Here is a 19,623-nt window from a genome sequence, read left to right as displayed (position 1 = left end):
TGGTGATTGGCCCAAGGCCCAGCATGGCTTTTGTATCAGTTGATTCCAAGTGTGAAGTTTCTCTGGGGTTTCCTTGGAAAGAAGGTTCTTTGTAGCATTCCTCTTCTGTGTCTGTTGTTGGTCGAGGTTTCCTCTGCATTAGTTATCTATTATTTCGACTATGTCTGATTTCTGTTTTCCAGGACTTTCTAAAATATCTTGATATGTTGATGGTGGACCTTGTTTTTTTTTTTTTTCTTTTTCTCGTGTCTGTCATTTCTGTGGGATTTAGAGACCAAAGAGGTGAGGTACACATGATGGCTCCGTCAACACCTTGAACTTCCCAGATGTCTAGTATTTTTTCTATTTCGGGACCAGGTTTCAGTAAATTCTTTCAGGGGACGAACTTATTTGCACTTCCTCTGGTTTGTGTTAGAACTTGAAAGGCTTTTTTTTTTTTTTTTTTTTTAAGTTTTGTGTTAGTGTTAATAATAACGAAATCATTGATACCTCATTGCTCTCTTTCTGCATGTGTGAATGACACTGTTGCATGACAACTACATTTATAGGCCACCACAAAGTGTTGCTTGCATAAGGCCAGTTAGTGATGCAAAATTCACTTTAAAAATTGAACATAATTTCATTTGACATGTGTAAATGTCACTATCTTTTTGCCATATGTATTTGTATTTTATTTGCCAGGTAACTGAATATTGTCACCTGCCTTTTTCAGCACCCAGATCAACTAGAAATAAAAAAAATGTAATAACTTTTCATGCACACATAGTACTCCATTAATGTATCTTAAAATTATTTCTTAATTACTATCAGAAACAAATGAATGGTTCAGCATTTAAAAAATTTTGTTTCAGGAAGGAGAAAACATTTTCTATTTGGCAGTTGAAGATATAGAAACAGACACGGAGCTTCTGATTGGCTACCTGGATAGTGACATGGAGGCTGAGGAGGAAGAACAGCAAATTATGACAGTCATCAAAGAAGGGGAAGTTGAAAATTCTAGAAGACAATCAACAGCGGGCAGAAAAGGTATTGCATCTTTAATTGGTGATCTGGGAGAAGAAAAGTTGTAGAAAAAATGTAGTTCAAACTGTGGTTGAATTATAGTTGCCTTGTAATATGGCATTCTCAAATAAAGTTAGTTTTTGTCAAAATTATTCTCGGAGGGTATCCTGTGGTGGACTCATCTTCGTTACAGCAGGAAAAGTATTTTGGGAGTGGGTGATGAATGTACCCTATAGGACTGCCTAGGCCACAGGCAGGGCTGCATTGCTAGGGCAGCTCCCGGCTCTCACTGCTCTCACTGGCGCATTGGGGTAATGAGTAGTGAGGATTTTTATAGTCTTGCCATAGCTCTGCCACTAATCAGTCTTGTAACGTTGGGCAAGTTGCTGACTTTCTGAGACTTTACTTTCTCATCTGCATATAGGAAAAGGTGAGAGTGGAGGTGAGGTACACAAGAGAGCCTGCTGGATCCGAAGGGGATTGATTCCTCTTGTTTGGGATCTTTTGGGAACCTGCAGCTTCTTGGCATCTCTTTCTGTTCTGATCACAGAAGCCTGGAGGATTGCTAGGTTGCCCTAGTGTGGTTACCAAAAACTTTCAGTGACCGTAGGTCAGACCTTCCTCAGTCAATACTGCAGCCACTTGCTTGTTAACTTCCAGGGAATAATCAATTATTATTGGCCTTGTTTCTATTATGTTGTGTTTTACTCCTAAGGGAAATTCAAGGGATATATGAATGATGCTATAGGTATTCACATTTTGTAATAGGCCTCGTCTTAATCCTTTCAGGCTGTTATAACAAAATACTTTAGACTAGATACTTGGTAAGCAGCAGAAATTTATTGCTTACATTTCTGGAGCCTAGGAAGTCTATCAAGGTGCCAGCAGATTTGGTGTCTGGTGAGGGCCCGTTTCTAATTAGATAGCACCTTCTAGCTGTGTCCTCATGTGACAGAAGGGACAAGCAAGCTCTCTTGGGCTTCTTTTACAAGGGCATTAAGCCCATACATGAGGACAGAGTGCTCATAACCTAATCATCTCCTAAAGGGCCCACCTCTTAATACAATTCCATTGCGGTTTCAGTTTCAACATATGAATTTTGGGGATTCACAAACATTCAGACCATAGCAGGCTGATACTTACTATACAGTACTTTTCCATTTTGTGTAGCAAAGCCACTTCAGAAGTGATACCGGTTTCATTAGTCAAAGTGGTAGTATGCTTTTCCTGTACTTTTTCTGTTCTAACTGCATGTTATTGGCTGAGAAAGTGTGAACATTCTGTCACCATTGCCAGCTTATGCTTCTGTTTCTTTATTTTAGTTGAATTATTTAAGCGGAAGATAAGGACAGGCTTATATGCATTATGCTATTTGGAATATCATATTTTGGATGATGGGAATTATTTCTGTGTTATTCTGTGTTTTCTTTGTTTTTGTATTTTATTTTTTCTCTGTTGTCCCCAGGGCAAGTTATTTTATCCAGTATTTTAATTTAAAAATAAGTAATCTACTTACCTATTACTGCCCTGATTTCTGCTTTAGTTATTAAAATACCAGTTTTCATTATCTTTGTAAAAAGAATCAACAGAAACTTAAACAGAATTTTTTAAACGCATGAACCAAGCACTTGCATTGTGGCTATTTTGTTTTTTTTTTTAATTTTATTTTATTATTATTATACTTTAAGTTTTAGGGTACATGTGCACAATATGCAGGTTTGTTACATATGTATACATGTGCCATGGCTATTTTTATTTTAGAATTCTTAATTTTATTTAGAAAAGCAAAGAAACAAAATAAAAACAAACAGCAGAAGAAACAAGCCACCCAAATGTCTAACAATGAAGAGTTTGGTTAAATAAATTGTGGTACTTTAAGTTTAAAAATATGCCAACATTTGACTTGAGAAGATGTTAAATGGGAAAACATATAAAATTGTATATAAAGTATGATCCCAAATTTACCTCTTCTTAGACTGCGCATAAAATATGTATGCACTAAAGGCAAGTCAGGCTTGCCAGTAATATTATGACAGTTGTCTCTTCCTGATGGGATTATTGGTGTTTTTATTTTCTGCATTTTCTAAGTCTAATTTTATTTTATAATCAGAAACAAATGTGTAATTTAAATAGCACGCTGAGAAATTTGGTCAGACCTGCACCAGTCTATATGGGACCGTGTAGCATAATTCACTCTACTAGCTTAATCAGCACTGTTTTTATGACCTTGGTCTTTTTTCACATGTATGTGAGATTCCCCTTGGTAATTCAATATAGTTTGCATCAGTTGGATTTTTCTCCTTGTGAAGGTAAAAATGAGCTAAAAATGACCAATTTCAGGAATAGCTTTTGTTTTCTAATTTAACATTTTGATCTGAAAAGTTAACATTATAGGATGAATTAAATAAGGAATTTGACTTTGTATTAATTTGGTGAAATACAAGTGATTTTGAAAATAATGTATTTCTCTCTAGTAACACTTGCTATTATTTTTTGTGGCCAAATACTATTAATATTTATAGTGATAATAAGAATTTATTCATATGGTATCATTAAGCACAATTAATTAATTAATTTAAAATGAGAGCAAAACTGAGCATTTCTTGGCTCTGAATTTTTGTCTCATGAATATGTTTCCTTGTGAATGTGCAGATCGCCTTGGCTGTAAAGAGGACTATGCTTGTCCTCAATGTGAATCGAGTTTTACCAGTGAGGATATTCTTGCTGAGCATCTCCAGACATTGCACCAGAAACCCACAGAGGAGAAAGAATTTAAGTGCAAGAACTGTGGGAAGAAATTCCCAGTTAAGCAGGCTTTGCAAAGACAGTGCGTATATTAAAGAAATATCTTTAAAATTATAAGCTAACACAGTTTATTCCATTCAGCTTAACTCATAGTTTTTAACCTGTGTGTGTGTGTGTTTGTGTGCACGCGCACACGCGCATGTTTGTGTGTGAATGAGAGATTAAGCATTTTACATTGGTATTGTCATTAACTCATCTTTTCTTAGTATAGTATGTTGATTATTAAAATATTCAAATTACGGATTTTAACACATAAACACTGTTTATGGTAATTAGTTTTTGTCCATTTATTAATTTGCCATTATGTATCAAGCTTACTGGTTTAATCTGAAATTCAGATGTGCCTAATTTAGTTACTCCTTTGAGGTAACAGACTTTTAGTTGTCTACGTTTTATATTCCTTCTGGAATCTGTTAAAAAAAAGTTTAAGAAATGGGGAGTTCAAAGTATAAAGAATTCCTGGACATTTTGGGAAGCACTGTTTATTTGAGAGCAACTTTGGAGGAATAATTTAAAGATGCATAGGTCCCAGATATAACAATATGATTAATTAGATGATGCCACACATAGCTCTGTACCCTTTTTTATTTTAACAATTTATATTAACAACATAAAATTATCTTTATTTAAATATTTTACAGGATCAGAAATTGTTAAAAGTGAGAAAGTAGGTACATGCATTTATAAAGTTTTATTTTTTTACTCATTAAAGTTTGTAATTTTAATCAGATAATTGAATTTAAGTAATTTAAAAGCATATTTACATATTGGATGCAACTGTAGACTCTCATTGTGTTGAAGCCAATTACTTCCAATATGAAAGTAATGTAAATTGTCCCATCTCATCAACATATGTCTTTCTCTCTTCTCTTATGTGCTCCCATCCTGCCATTTACTTTCTTTCTCCAACCTTAGCTTCTCATTTTAACAGAATGTTACCTTACTTATGAGCAAGAAATCTTTAACATAGGCTTTAATGTTACATTTTTACATTTTTGTGTTTCATTGAACTAAAATTCCGAAATATGCTACATTTCATACTAAGACTGTATGAATATTATATGCATCAACTTTTGCTTATAAAAATTGAGATAAAATTGTGCTTAAAACTTAATAGATGTTCAGAATATCAAAACTTTTATAATAGCAGGATACTACATATTTAGAAATTCTATTGTACGTTCTTAAAAAACAAGCAAGGACTATATGCTTTTAAATAAATAGATGTTAAGTTGCATTCTGGTTAGCTTTTATTGCATTTAGTATTATATATTTATACAAAAGACACTGCTGAGCAAGAGCTTATAGTTAAATAAGGTACTACTAAAAATTTAAAAAGGCAAAAGACAGAATGAAAAAAGGGATCACGAACATGACTTTATTCAGAGTTAGTGTAGTTTCATTTTTGTCTTAGAGTTCCAGTTTTTGTTTTCTTTTCTTTCTCTTTTTCCTATTTCCCTTTAGTGTTCTTCAGTGCACAGCGAAAAGCAGTCTGAAGGAGTCTTCGCGAAGTTTTCAGTGCTCTGTTTGCAATTCTTCCTTCAGTTCAGCATCGAGGTTTTGTGTCTGAGTTATGAAATGGCTGTTATATAATTGTGGGTCATTTTTTGCATGCATACTTTCATGCTTCTTAGTAATTCAGTTTCACATACCTACAGAATTTAAATGCTTTTCTTCTTACCTGCATAGGTAATGCATGGAATGACCCCGAAACTCTACTAGGGAGCATGTATTACAAAATCTTGCTGATGTTTGAGTTTTGTAGGTATGTCTTCACCATTTCTTCCTCTTCCACTTTGCTGGTTGTCTTGTAGTTTTGAGCAGCACCAGGAGACTTGCCGGGGGGATGCCAGGTTTGTGTGCAAGGCTGACAGCTGTGGAAAGAGGCTGAAGAGCAAGGATGCCCTGAAAAGACACCAGGAAAATGTCCACACTGGTGAGGAGTCGTTGGAGGGTCGTTTCCGAAGGGGCTTCCTTTCCCCAGGCTGCAGCGATCTGTTTTTAATTCTCACTCTTGAGGAGAGAGCTGGCTTTTCCATTGTGTTTCACACAGATGTGGAGTGCTGGCAGTGGATTTTTTTCTTTCACTGAACACTATTTCTTTCTCAGGTTGAATTTAGCAGCATTTGTTCTTTTTCCCATTTCTGAATTAATTATAACTGTAAGCCTTAGTTAAAGTCTAGTTATGTTTGGGTGGTCAGATGCATTAAGAATTAATATTTTTAAGTAACAATTTTAAATGTTTTGGCATGTGACATTTCTTTTATAAATTGTTAAAATTTATCATTATTAAGTGATGTCCTTCTGCCTTATTATTTTACAGTAAAAATCCAACTTGTGAAAATACTTACAGTTCTCCTAAGTTAAAGAAAATTGCTAACACATTTTGACATTGGAATTGAATATGTATGGATTAACAAAACAAATATTATTTGAATTCCATCTAATAGCTAGCTAAACAAGAAAACAAATATAAAATTTGACTGTCTTTTAGGTTTATCTGCTTAGCACATGGTATACTGTCAGTAAATATATTTTGGCTTAGGGATTAAATCTATTGCAGTGAGTTGAAAAGATGGCTGTATTGTCTCAGTTAACTTTTTACTTCTTGTCTTTTTACCTCCATAGACTTCCTCCTTAAAGGAGGTTGAGATTTATGAAACCCTGTGTGTTCTTCTCTTCATATTCTTTGTTCATGTGTTTATTTTTGCCCTTGACTTCTGGGAAATGGGTGGCTATGTGTCTCTGGATGTGGGGGAAAGTGGATTTCTTTTCTCCCTTCAGTTGTTTATTCTTATATTCAGGAGAAGATGATAATCTGCACCCAGCATCTGTATCCTGTATTTGTTCATTGTCCAAAAAGTATTTACTTTAATAATAATACAGTTATAGAGGCTAGCGTGAACAACTGCTAGCTGCGACTTTGCATCATTGGTTTGGGCTGCATATTAAGTGCAACCTATGGTGAAAGCTCTGTGTGGTGGAAGTAGGGCCTTGTGAAATGCACCTCCAGCTTGGTGCCCTTCACTAGGCTTTTACAGTGTTCTGGTTTCTTTCTTTCCTTTTGAAGAATACACAGCTGACTTAGGGAAGATGGATTTTTTTCTGAATTCAGTATACTGGGATCTTCCCTATGATTGCAAAAGGCAAGCATAACTTTTTGATAGACTTGCCTTCGTAGTTTTTTGATTTTCAATGCTGTTCTAGTTAAAATGCTATTCTTAATTTTCTTCATCTATGTCTGCAATATATTGTAATAGAACTTTCATGTCAGTTTTAAAGTTTAAGTTTGCTGAACTAAGTAAAAAACCAGATGCATACGAAACTCTGGAAACTTGCATTCTTATTACTGGGCATGTGGTCTTCAGGCTGTGCTATAAGCACAATGTCTTTGAGGCTTCTTGTAGTTGGCCTTGCATATTGTAATATTATTAATTCTGGAAATTTATGGTGATTTTGTAGGAAATAATTCATAAAAGGAAATCTTGTTTTATATGTATTTTTTAATTTGTGGACCATATAAAGTGTAAAATCTTGCTGTATTTTAGCTAACGGTTACTATGCCATATGTTTTGCTGGGGTTGGTACATGATGTCATTCTCTCATTCACAGTATGTCTCTTGCTTCTCCCCTTTCCTCCATGGGCTGCACAGGCATTCGAGGAAAGAATATTCCCTATTGGAGATAGCAAGCAAAGCAGCTCTCATATACATGGTTGTAGAATCCTTTATTATAGAAAGGCAAAGGCACTCAAAGAAAGAGATCTTTGATGGCAAATGTTTTTTTGTTAAGGTGATATGAATTGAGGATGATGATTAGAGAGAAGCTGAATTTTTCAATATGGATCACATTTTTCCATAGCAACCATAACATGGGTAGGTAGGTTCTCAGACCAGTTCCTAGAAGCATACTTAGCTCACAGCGTGTTGAAAGTTGAGTACTTAAGTGATTGTGTATTCAGTACAGTTGTATTAATTTCCTCACATGGCCTACTGGTATAAGTAATGTGTTCCCAAATGTTTTTGAAAGTTTAAATCTGAAAGTCAAATATCAGATTTACCTAAATAGGAAAGTTAAGACAGTATAACATCTAGTTATGGCTTTGCAGGTGCTGTTATCCATGAGCCTAGGGGAGCTAGTAGAGTGGTGAGGCTCCTCACAGTTACTTAAGGGGAAACAGAGTGAAGGGGCTAAGCTCCTCCATCACTTCCCATCTTTCCCTTTTGCTTAGATTCCATGGTTGCTGACAAAGAGACTTTGCATTAATGGGAGATAACATTTATCTACAGTCTCAGATGAATAGTCATACATTTTTCCTGTGTGTCTTCTCAGAGGAGCTAGGATTCTTCTAGGGTGAAAAAGAGGAGAAGCCATTAAAAGGAGAGAGAAGACTGAAGATTGGGGATGAGGGTTTGATGTATACCCTTTGATACCTGCAGGCAGAGTTGTGGCAGGAGTGCAGGGGTAAAGTGAGAGTGGTGGGTGGAGAAATCTGTTTCTTTCTCTCCTCTCTCCTCCTCGGACCCATCCAGTGGGAAGGAGTAGGGCCTAGTATTAAGGAGTAGTTGCTATGAGGGCTAGGACAGGGCAATAAAGGATTATTGGTGGAAGATGGACCATCCCAACTAGTAGGACGTGGAAAAGAGGGAATATTCTTTCTGAATGGTGCCTCATGTATGATATGTTTAGGAAATTGATGACCAAATGTATGCTATCAGATATTCATTTTGCCTGGGAGAATTTTCTCCTTTAGTAGCCATGTTACTTTTCAATCACTGAGAAGCATTTTCTTGGCTATCATATTTAGCCTGCTAAAAACAGTGCATTAAATGGAATAGGCATCTTGAATAATAAGACAAAAATTCATATTTGCCATTTGAAAGTATATTTCTTTCATAAATGCAGTCCTATAATAAAATGAAATCATTTTGTAATATTGATTTTACTTGTTTTAGATTTGCTTCCAAATATAGAGAAGTGGGGGAGTGGATGGGATTGAGGTTGAGGCAGGAATGGTCATGGTGAGTCATTGTTGGGGCCAGGTGATGGATAGATGGTGATTCATTATACTATATGCTTACTTTTTGTATATTTGAAATAAACCAATTAAAAGTTGAAAACATATTTTATGGTTATTCATTGTGGTGCATTTGATATTATTATATCACATTTAATAATGTTTGATTGCCTCTTCATTTCTATAACAACTGTGAAATTTGAAATATGAAATGAGCTACTGTAAACATAATCACTACATAAGAAGACAGAATCTGGCTTTGAGTAATAGTATGAATTGCCAATATATTGTTTTATTGTACTTTATTTCTTAACATTAACTTGATAAGCATATACTTAAAGATTTTATAAAACTCTAGTGCTGGAAAGAATAATCTATAAATTCTATCTTAAAAAACCCAGCTGATTAAATAAAATATTTGTTGAAATGTAAAAGAATTAACACAATCACTTTATGAATTAATAAATTTAGTTTTTTCTTTTACAAACACATTTGGTTAATTTTAATTTTGATTTGAATTCGTTGTGGATATATCACTTTCTCTTTTAATACTATACAGTATTAGTACATGGAAAAGTGAAAGGCCTGTTTTATATATGTAGAAAGGTGGTATATGAAGCTGTGAAGATGTCTCAAATTTAAAACGAAAGCATTTACACAGAATGGGAGAAAATATTTGCAAACTACCCATCTGACAAGTGATTAATAACCAGAATATATAAAGTGCTCAAACAACTCAATAGGAAAAAAATCAAATAATCTAATGAAAACATGAAGAAAATATCTGAATAGACATTTTTCAAAAGAAGACAAATGGCCAACAGGTATATGAAAAAATGTTCAGCAAAATTAATCATCAGAAAAAAATGCAAATCAAAACTACAGTGAGATACCATCTCACCCTAGTTAAAATGGCTTCTATCCAAAAGACAGGCAATAATGAATGCTGGAGAGGATGTGGAGAAAGGGGAATGCTTGTACACTGTTGGTGGGAATGCAAATTAGTGCAGCCTCTTTGGATAATGGTATGGTGGTTACTCAAAAGACTGAAGATAGAGCTAGCAATTCCACTGGTAGATATATACCCTAGTGAAAGGAAATCAGTATATTGAAGAGATATCTGCACTCCCATGTTTATTGCAGCACTATTCACAATAGCCAATATTTGGAATCAACCTAAGTGTCCATCAATGAGAGAATGGGTAAAGGTAATTTTCTTAAGTGAAGTAAGCCAGGCACAGATGCACAAATTTCACATGTGCTCACTTATATATGGGAGCTAAAATTAAAACTATTAAACTCATGAAGATAGAGAATAGAATGATGTTTACCAGAGGCTGGGAAGGGTAGCGGGGAGGGGGTGAATAAAATGGGATAGTTAATAGGTATAAAAATATAGTTATAATGAATACGATCTATTATTTGATAGCACAACAGGGTGACTACAGTCAACATAACTTATTGTATATTTAAAAATAAAAGAATAGAATTGGAATGTTTCTAACACAAATGATAGATGCTTGAGGTGATAGGTACCCCAATTACCCTGATGTGATTATTACACATTGCATGCCTATATTGAAACATCACATGTACCCGAAAAATACATACACCTATTATGTACCCATAATAATAAAAATTATGAAAAGTTATATAAGCTTCTGCATTCTCTTGGGAGCTTGGGTCTTTATTCTGAAGGCTCCCCTATATACATGTTAATTAATTTGTATGTCTTTTCTCTAATTAAAAATAATTAAAAAGATTTAAAATATAACTTACTCTTTAAGTTTAATGGATATATCTACAACACTGAATTGTTTAGAATTCTAAATTATGAAGATGAACTTACATATCGCCTCGAAACACTATTTGTTGTTCCTCTTAATAGTCTCATTTAAATCATCATGGTATTTTATTTGTATTTTAGGAGATCCTAAGAAAAAGCTTATATGTTCAGTGTGCAATAAAAAGTGTTCTTCAGCATCAAGCCTACAGGAACATAGAAAGGTCAGTAAGATAAAAATTCATCACAGTTTAATATCTATCTTTAATAATTTTAATATGTTTTATAGTAAGTATAAAAGTTACCAAGTTATTTTGATGTGAAAAGATAATCTGAAAAATCAATGGCAATTATTAACTCTAACAACATTAGCAACTATTTAATATAATTTGTAATAAAATAGAATTAAATGGAGTTTTAATTTTTGCTCTTGTTATGACAAGGTCCAATATATTCATACTATATTTTATTATTATAACAAAGATGTAAATGATCATTCTTAATTTCACATATTGTTTCTTTTAGCATAGCTATGAGCATGAGATATTTTCTTTACAAAAGAGGAGATGGTATTCGTGAAAATAAAATTTTACTTTTGTTATGGTTTGTAAAATGAATTTTTATCTCTGTTTATTTATAGATGTATTACAAAGTAATTTGACAGGACTTAAAATTTATATGATTTTTAATCCAGTAGCTCCAACCATGTGCTGTGGGTTTAACTTATAACATGTGAGGCAGCTAAATTATTGTGTTGATATGTCTGAGGTTATATCTTGTATGTTTAGTGATTTTGATCCTTAAGGAGAAATAATAGGACAAGCACCAGACCAGGAATCAGGGTAGTGGGTTTCTTTTTCTATCACTAACCTTCCATGTAACATTAGGCCTTTCTTCTCCCATTTATAAAATGGGACACTGAATTGATCAGTATTCTCTTGTTTGTTTGTTCTCTATGTACCATGAAACTACTTTTTTTTTTTGGTTTTCAGTTTTCAAGTGGCAGTCTTATTAGATTGTTTAGAGATATGGAATGCTTTATGAATTTGTGTGTCCTCCTTGTGCAGAGGCCATGCTAATCTTCTTTGTTACATTCCAATTTCGGTGCTGCTAAAATGAGCACTGAGATTACTTTTAAAAGAAAAATTTTGTGCAGAATGCCAATCCAGAGGACCCTTTTATAGGTCTTTTTTCCTCCTTCCCCCTCACCCTTATGGCTTCTGAAGCAGAACCCTTATGGCTGAAGCAGTTCATCTTCTGAAGAGACAAAACAATTAAGTCTACTGGAATAGATCTCTTCTAAGCATCCTCTTTTATAATTCTATGATTTATTTTTCTGACCCATTTAAATCTTAGAGGTTGAAATTTAAGCTATTTTACCAAATAGAGCAATGGTTCCCAAACTTCTTGGTACTAGGGACCGTTTTCCTGGAAGACAAGTTTTCCAAGGACCAGGGGGTGGGGGAGGAGGTTTTAGGATGATTCAAGCACATTACATTTATTGTGTACTTTATTTCTATTATTATTACATTAAAATGTATAATGAAATAATTATAAAACTCACCATAATATAGAATCAGTGAGAGCCCTGAGCCTGTTCTCTTGTAGCTAGACGGTCCCATCTGGGGGTGATGGGAGACAGTGACAGATCATCAGGCATCAGACACTCCTATGTGATGGTAATGGAATACAGAAACTACAACTCATGCCTCCTGAGTGGTCTTTGCAGAATGCTAATAAGTTGCTAGCTCAATGCAGCCCTTCCTCCATTTCAGCCATAGTCCTTCACTATTCAGCCTTTCCGAATCCATAGGCAACTTTTATTGACTCCAATTGGGACTTTTCTTATAGTTGAGAATGTCTAATGTCTAATAGAGTTAGGTTGCAGTATTTCACCTTGCCAGTAGATGATGCTGTATGACAATGCCAAATTATACTATAGTCTAGTATCTTAAATTACTATTTATTATCTCCTATAATGATAAGGTATATTATGATTCTTCTTGAAAATAATTTGGGAGTTCAAATTTTAAAATATTACCCTCCAAATTAATTTGGTACACTGTAAATTTTATAAAATCTCATAAAAATATACTTTATTTAGCATTTGGCATAATTAAATAGTATTACTTGTCATTTTCACTTTAAATATGATCTTTTTATTAAGCATTTTTTTGTTTTTTTAAAAAGCTTTTTTTAATTATACTTTAAGTTCTAGGGAACATGTGCACAACGTGCAGGTTTGTTACATAGGTATACATGGGCCATGTTGTTGTGCTGCACCCATTGACTTGTCATTTACATTAGGTATATCTCCTAGTGCTATCCTTCCCCCCTCCCCTCACCCCACGACAGGCCCTGGTGTGTGATGTTCCCCACCCTGTGTCCAAGTGTTCTCATTTTTCAGTTCCCACCTATGAGTGAGAACATGCAGTGTTTGGTTTTTTGTCCTTGCGATAATGAGAGGTGACAGTGTGCTGGCAGCCCTCGCAGCCTTCGCTCGATCTTGGTGCCTCCTCGGCCCTTGGCACCCACTCTGACCATGCTTGAGGAGCCTTTCAGCCCACTGCTGCACTGTGGGAGCCCCTTTCTGGGCTGGACAAGGCCGGAGCTGGCTCCCTCAGCTTGCCGGGAGGTGTGGAGGGAGAGGGCCAGGCAGGAACTGGGGCTGCCTGCGGCGCTTGCAGGCCAGCGTGAGTTCCAGGTGGGCGTGGGCTAGGTGGGCCCCTCACTTGAAGTGGCCGGCCAGCCCGCAAACCCTGGGCAGTGAGGGGCTTAGCACCTGGGCCAGCAGCTGCTGTGCTCAATTTCTCGCAGGGCCTTAGCTACCTCCCCGTAGGGGAGGGCACGGGACCTGCAGCCCACCATGCCTGAGCCTCCCCACTGCCGTGGGCTCCTGCGCAGCCTGAGCCTCTGAGGAGGAGTGCCTCCCCCTGCTCCATGGCGCCTGGTCCCATCGACCACCCAAGGGCTGAAGAGTGTGGGCACACAGCGCGGGACTGGCAGGCAGCTCCACCTGTGGCCCCAGAGTGGGATCCACTGGGTGAAGCCAGCTGGGCTCCTGAGTCTGGTGGGGACTTGGAGAACCTTTATGTCTAGCTAAGGGATTGTAAATACACCAATCGGTACTCTGTATCTAGCTCAAGGTTTATAAACACACCAATCAGCAACCTGTGTCTAGCTCAGGGTTTGTGAATGCAACAATCAACACTCTGTATCTAGCTAATGGGGACGTGGAGAACTTTTGTGTCCACACTCTGTATCTAGCTAATCTAGTGGGGAGGTGGAGAACTGTTGTCTCTAGCTCAGGGATTGAGAATGCACCAATCAGCACCCTGTCAAAACGGACCAATCAGCTCTCTGTAAAATGGACCAATCAGCAGGATGTGGGTAGGGCCAGATAAGAGAATAAAAGCAGGCTGCCCCAGCCAGCAGTGGCAACCCGCTCAGGTCCCATTCCACACTGTGGAAGCTTTGTTCTTTTGCTCTTTGCAATAAGTCTTGCTGCTGCTCACTCTTTGGGTCCACACTGCCTTTATGAGATGTAACACTCACGGCAAAGGTCTGCAGCTTCTCTCCTGAGGCCAGTGAGACCATGAACCCACCGGGAGGAACGAACAACTCCAGATGTGCCGCCTTTAAGAACTGTAACACTCACCGCGAGGGTCTGCAGCTTCACTGCTGAAGCCAGCAAGACCATGAACCCACCAGAAGGAAGAAACTCCAAACACATCCGAACCTCAGAAGGAACAAACTCCGGACACACCGCCTTTAAGAACTGTAACACTCACTGCGAGGGTCTGCGGCTTCATTCTTGAAGTCAGTGAGACCAAGAACCCACCAATTCCGGACACAATAGTTTGCTGACAGTGATGGTTTCCAGCTTCATCCATGTCCCTACAAAGGACATGAACTCATCCTTTTTTATGGGCTGTGTAGTATTCCATGGTGTATATGTGCCACATTTTCTTAATCCAGTCTGTCATTGATGGACATTTGGGTTGGTTCCATGTCTTTGCTATTGTGAATAGTGTTGCAATAAACATACGTGTGCATGTGTCTTTACAGCAGCATGATTTATATTCCTTTGGGTGTAACCCAGTAATGGTATATACCCATATATGGCTGGGTCAAATGATATTTCTAGTTCTAGCTCCCGGAGGAATCACCACACTGTCTTCCACAATGGTTGAACTAGTTTATAGTCCCACCAACAGTGTGAAAGTGTTCCTATTTCTCCACATCCTCTCCAGCACCTGTTGTTCCCTGACTTTTTAGTGATTGCCATTCTAACTGGTGTGAGATGGTATCTCATTGTGGTTGTGATTTGCATTTCTCTGATGGCCAGTGTTGATGAGCATTTTTTCATGTGTCTGTTGGCTACATAAATCTCTTCTTTTGAGAAGTGTCTGTTCATATCCTTTGCCCACTTTTTGATGGGGTTGTTTGTTTTTTTTCTTGTAACTTTGTTTGAGTTCTTTGTAGATTCTGGATATTAGCCCTTTGTCAGATAAGTAGATTGCAAAAATTTTCTCCCATTCTGTAGGTTGCCTGTTCGCTCTGATGGTAGTTTCTTTTGCTGTGCAGAAGCTCTTTAGTTTAATTAGATCCCATTTGTCAATTTTGTCTTTTGTTGCCATTGCTTTTGGTGTTTTAGACATGAAGTCCTTGCCCATGCCTATGTCCTGAATGGTATTGTCTAGGTTTTCTTCTAGGGTTTTTATGGTTTTAGGTCTAACATTTAAGTCTTTAATCCATCTTGAATTAATTTTTGTATAGGGTGTAAGGAAGGGATCCAGTTTCAGCTTTCTACCTATGGCTAGCCAGTTTTCCCAGCACCATTTATTAAATAGGGAATCCTTTCCCCATTTCTTGTCTTTGTCAGGTTGGTCAAAAATAAGATGGTTGTAGATGTGTGGTATTATTTCTGAGGCCTCTGTTCTATTCCATTGGTCTATAGATCTGTTTTTATACCAGTACCATGCTGTTTTGGTTACTGTAGCCTTGTAGTATAGTTTGAAGTCAGGTAGTGTGATGCCTCCAGCTTTGTTCTTTTTGCTTAGCATTGTCTTGGCAATGTGGGCTCTTTTTTGGTTCCATATGAACTTTCAAGTAGTTTTTTCCAATTCTGTGAAGAAAGTCATTAGTAGCTTGATGGGGATGGCATTGAATCTAGAAATTACCTTGGGCAGTATGGCCATTTTCACAATATTGATTCTTCCTATCCATGAGCATAGAATATTCTTCCATTTGTTTGTGTCCTCTTTTATTTCACTGAGCAGTGGTTTTTAGTTCTCCTTGAAGAGGTCCTTCACATCCCTTGTAAGTTGGATTCCTAGGTATTTTATTCTCTTTGAAGCAATTGTGAATGGGAGTTCACTCATAATTTGGCTCTCTGTTTGTCTGTTATTGGTGTATAAGAATGCTTGTGATTTTTGCACATTGATTTTGTATCCTGAGACTGCTGAAGTTGCTTATTAGCTTAAGGAGATTTTGGACTGAGATGATGGGGTTTTCTAGATATACAGTCATGTCATCTGCAAACGGACAATTTGACTTCCTCTTTTCCTAATTGAATACCCTTTATTTTTTTCTCCTGCCTGATTGCCCTGGTCAGAATTTCCAACACTACGTTGAATAGGAGTGGTGAGAGAGGGCATCCCTGTCTTATGCCAGTTTACAAAGGGAATGCTTCCAGTTTTTGCCCACTCAGTATGATATTGGCTGTGTGTTTGTCATAAGTGGCTCTTATTATTTTGAGATATGTCCCATCAGTACCTAATTTATTGAGAGTTTTTAGCATGAAGGGCTATTGAATTTTGTCAAAGGCCTTTTCTGCGTCTATTGAGATAATCATGTGGTTTTTGTCTTTGATTCTGTTTATATACTGGATTACATTTTTTGATTTGTGTATGTTGAACCAGACTTGCATCCCAGGAATGAAGCCCACTTGATCATGGTGGATAAGCTTTTTGATGTGCTGCTGGATTTGATTTGCCAGTATTTTATCGAGGATTTTTGCATCGATGTTCTTCAGGGATATTGGTCCAAAATTCTCTTTTTTTATTCTGTCTCTGCCAGGCTTTCATATCAGGATGATGCTGGCCTCACAAAATGAGTTAGGGAGGATTCCTTCTTTTTCTATTGATTGGAATAGTTTCAGAAGGAATGGTACCAGCTCCTCCTTGTACCTCTGGTAGAATTCGGCTGTGAATCCATCTGGTCCTGGACTTTTTTTGGTTGGTAGGCTATTAATTATTGCCTCAATTTCAGAGCCTGTTATTGGTCTATTCAGGTATTCACCTTTTTCCTGCTTTAGTCTTGGGAGGGTGTATGTGTCGAGGAATGTATCCATTTCTTCTAGATTTTCTAGTTTATTTGCGTAGAGGCGTTGATAGTATTCTCTGATGGTAGTTTGTATTTCTGTGGGATCGGTGGTGATATCCTCTTTATCATTTTTTATTGCATCTATTTGATTCTTCTCTCTTTTCTTCTTTATTAGTCTTGCTAGCGGTCTATCAATGTTGTTGATCTTCTCAAAAAGCCAGCTCCTGGATTCATTGATTTTTCGAAGGGTTCTTTGTGTCTCTGTCTCCTCCAGTTCTGCTCTGGTCTTAGTTATTTCTTGCCTTCTGCTAGCTTTTGAATGTGTTTGCTCTTGCTTCCCTAGTTCTTTTAATTGTGAAGTTAGGGTGTCAATTTTAGATCTTTCCTGCTTTCTCTCGTGGGCATTTAGTGCTATAAATTTCCCTCTACACACTGCTTTAAATGTGTCCCAGAGATTCTGGTATGTTGTGTCTTTGTTCTCGTTGGTTTCAAAGAACATCTTTATTTCTGCCTTCATTTCGTTATGTACCCAGTAACCATTCAGGAGCAGGTTGTTCAGTTTCCATGTAGTTGAGCGGTTTTGAGTGAGTTTCTTAATGCTGAGTTCTAGTTTGATTGCACTGTGATCTGATAGATAGTTTGTTATAATTTCTGTTCTTTTACGTTTGCTGAGGAGTGCTTTACTTCCAACTATGTGGTCAATTTTGGAATAAGTGCAGTGTGGTGCTGAGAAGAATGTATGTTCTGTTGATTTGGGGTGGAGAGTTCTGTAGATGTCTATTAGGTCCGCTTGGTGCAGAGCTGAGTTCAATTCCTGGATATCCTTTTTAACTTTCTGCCTCATTGATCTGTCTAATGTTGTCAGTTGGGTGTTAAAGTCTCCAATTATTATTGTGTGGGAGTCTAAATCTCTTTGTAGGTCTCTAAGAACTTGCTTTATGAAACTGGGTGCTCCTGTATTGGGTGCATATATATTTAGGATAGTTAGCTCTTCTTGTTGAATTGATCCCTTTATCGTTATGTAGTGGCTTTCTTTTTCTCTTTTGATCTTTGTTGGTTTAAAGTCTGTTTTATCAGAGACTGGATTGCAACCCTGCCTTTTTGTTTTCCATTTGCTTGGTAGATCTTCCTCCATCCCTTTATTTTGAGCCTATGTGTGACTCTGCACGTGAGATGGGTCTCCTGAATACAGCACACTGATGGGTGTTGACTCTTTATCCAATTTGCCAGTCTGTGTCTTTTAATTGTGGCATTTAGCCCATTTACATTTAAGGTTAATATTGTTACGTGTGAATTTGATCCTGTCATTATAATGTTAGCTTGCTATTTTGCTCGTTAGTTGATGCAGTTTCTTCCTAGCATCGATGGTCTTTACAATTTGGCATGTTTTTGCAGTGGCTGGTACTGGTTGTTCCTTTCCATGTTCAGTGCTTCCTTCAGGAGCTCTTGTAGGGCAGGCCTGGTGGTGACAAAATTTCAGCATTTTCTTGTCTGTAAAGGATTTTATTTCTCCTTCACTTAATAAGCTTAGTTTGGCTGGATATGAAATTCTGGGTTGAAAATTCTTTTCTTTAAAATGTTGGATATTGGCCCTCACTCTCTTCTGGCTTGTAGAGTTTCTGCCAAGAGATCCACTGTTGGTCTGATGGGCTTTCCTTTCTGGGTAACCCGACCTTTCTCTCTAGCTGCCCTTAACATTTTTTCCTTCATTTCAACTTTGGTGAATCTTACGATTATGTGTCTTGGAGTTGCTCTTCTTGAGGAGTATCTTTGTGGTGTGTCTGTATTTCCTGAATTTGAATGTTGGCCTGCCTTGCTAGGTTGGGTAAGTTCTCCTGGATAATATCCTGCAGAGTGTTTTCCATCTTGGTCCCATTCTCCCCGTCACTTTCAGGTACAGCAATCAGATGTAGATTTCGTCTTTTCATGTAGTCCCATATTTCTTGGAGGCTTTGTTCGTTTATTTTTACTCTTTTTTTCTCTAAACTTCTCTTCTTGCTTCATTTCATCCATTTGATCTTCAATCACTGATACCCTTTCTTCCAGCTGATCGAATCAGCTACTGAAGCTTGTGCATTTGTCATGTAGTTCTCTTGCCATGGTTTTCTGCTCCATCAGGTCATTTAAGGACTTCTCTACACTGCTTATTCTAGTTAGCCATTTGTCTAATCTTTTTTCAAGGTTTTTAGCTTCTCTGCGATGGGTTTGAACTTCTTCCTTTAGCTCGGAGAAGTTTGATCGTCTGAAGCCTTCTTCTCTCAACTCGTCAAAGTCATTCTCCATCCAGCTTTGTTCCATTGCTGGCAAGGAGCTGTGTTTCTTTGGAGGGGGAGAGGCGCTCTGATTTTTAGAATTTTCAGCTTTTCTGCTCTGTTTTTTTCCCCATCTTTGTGGTTTTATCTACCTTTGGTCTTTGATGATGGTGACGTACAGATGGGGTTTTGGTGTGGATGTCCTTTCTGTCTGTTAGTTTTCCTTCTAACAGTCAGGACCCTCAACTGCAGGTCTGTTGGAGTTTGCTGGAGATCCACTCCAGACCCTCTTAGCCTGGGTATCAGCAGCAGAGGCTGCAGAACAGCGAGTATTGCTGAACAGCAAATGTTGCTGCCTGATCGTTCCTCTGGAAGTTTCGTCTCAGAGGGGTACCTGGCCATGTGGGGTGTCGGTCTGCCGCTATTGGCGGATGCCT

At 37.4% G+C, this 19,623-nt stretch overlaps 1 protein-coding gene and 1 pseudogene across 6 annotated transcripts in view; one reads left to right on the top strand and one right to left on the bottom strand.

Moving 5' to 3' along the window:
• Window positions 1–19,623, top strand: part of PRDM5 (PR/SET domain 5) — a 230,495-nt gene that overhangs the window by 99,881 nt on the left and 110,991 nt on the right. For 3 of the 6 annotated variants that reach the window (XM_055385797.2, XM_019026065.4, XM_063705516.1), the window contains exons 4-8: window positions 852–1,026; window positions 3,655–3,829; window positions 5,272–5,364; window positions 5,622–5,743; window positions 10,752–10,831. In XM_055385797.2, coding sequence (XP_055241772.1) covers window positions 852–1,026; window positions 3,655–3,829; window positions 5,272–5,364; window positions 5,622–5,743; window positions 10,752–10,831 — 645 coding nt within the window. The remainder of the gene's footprint in view (window positions 1–851; window positions 1,027–3,654; window positions 3,830–5,271; window positions 5,365–5,621; window positions 5,744–10,751; window positions 10,832–19,623) is intronic. The other 3 variants (XM_055385798.2, XM_019026066.4, XM_055385799.2) reach the window with 1 other exon arrangement.
• LOC115934415 (uncharacterized) lies at window positions 11,630–11,730 on the bottom strand (annotated as a pseudogene).

This window comes from Gorilla gorilla, chromosome 3 (genome assembly GCF_029281585.2).
Source record: "Gorilla gorilla gorilla isolate KB3781 chromosome 3, NHGRI_mGorGor1-v2.1_pri, whole genome shotgun sequence".
Lineage (NCBI taxonomy): Eukaryota > Metazoa > Chordata > Mammalia > Primates > Hominidae > Gorilla > Gorilla gorilla.
The sequence above is the reverse complement of the archived record's forward strand: the minus strand, read 5'-3'. Positions and strand labels throughout refer to the sequence as shown.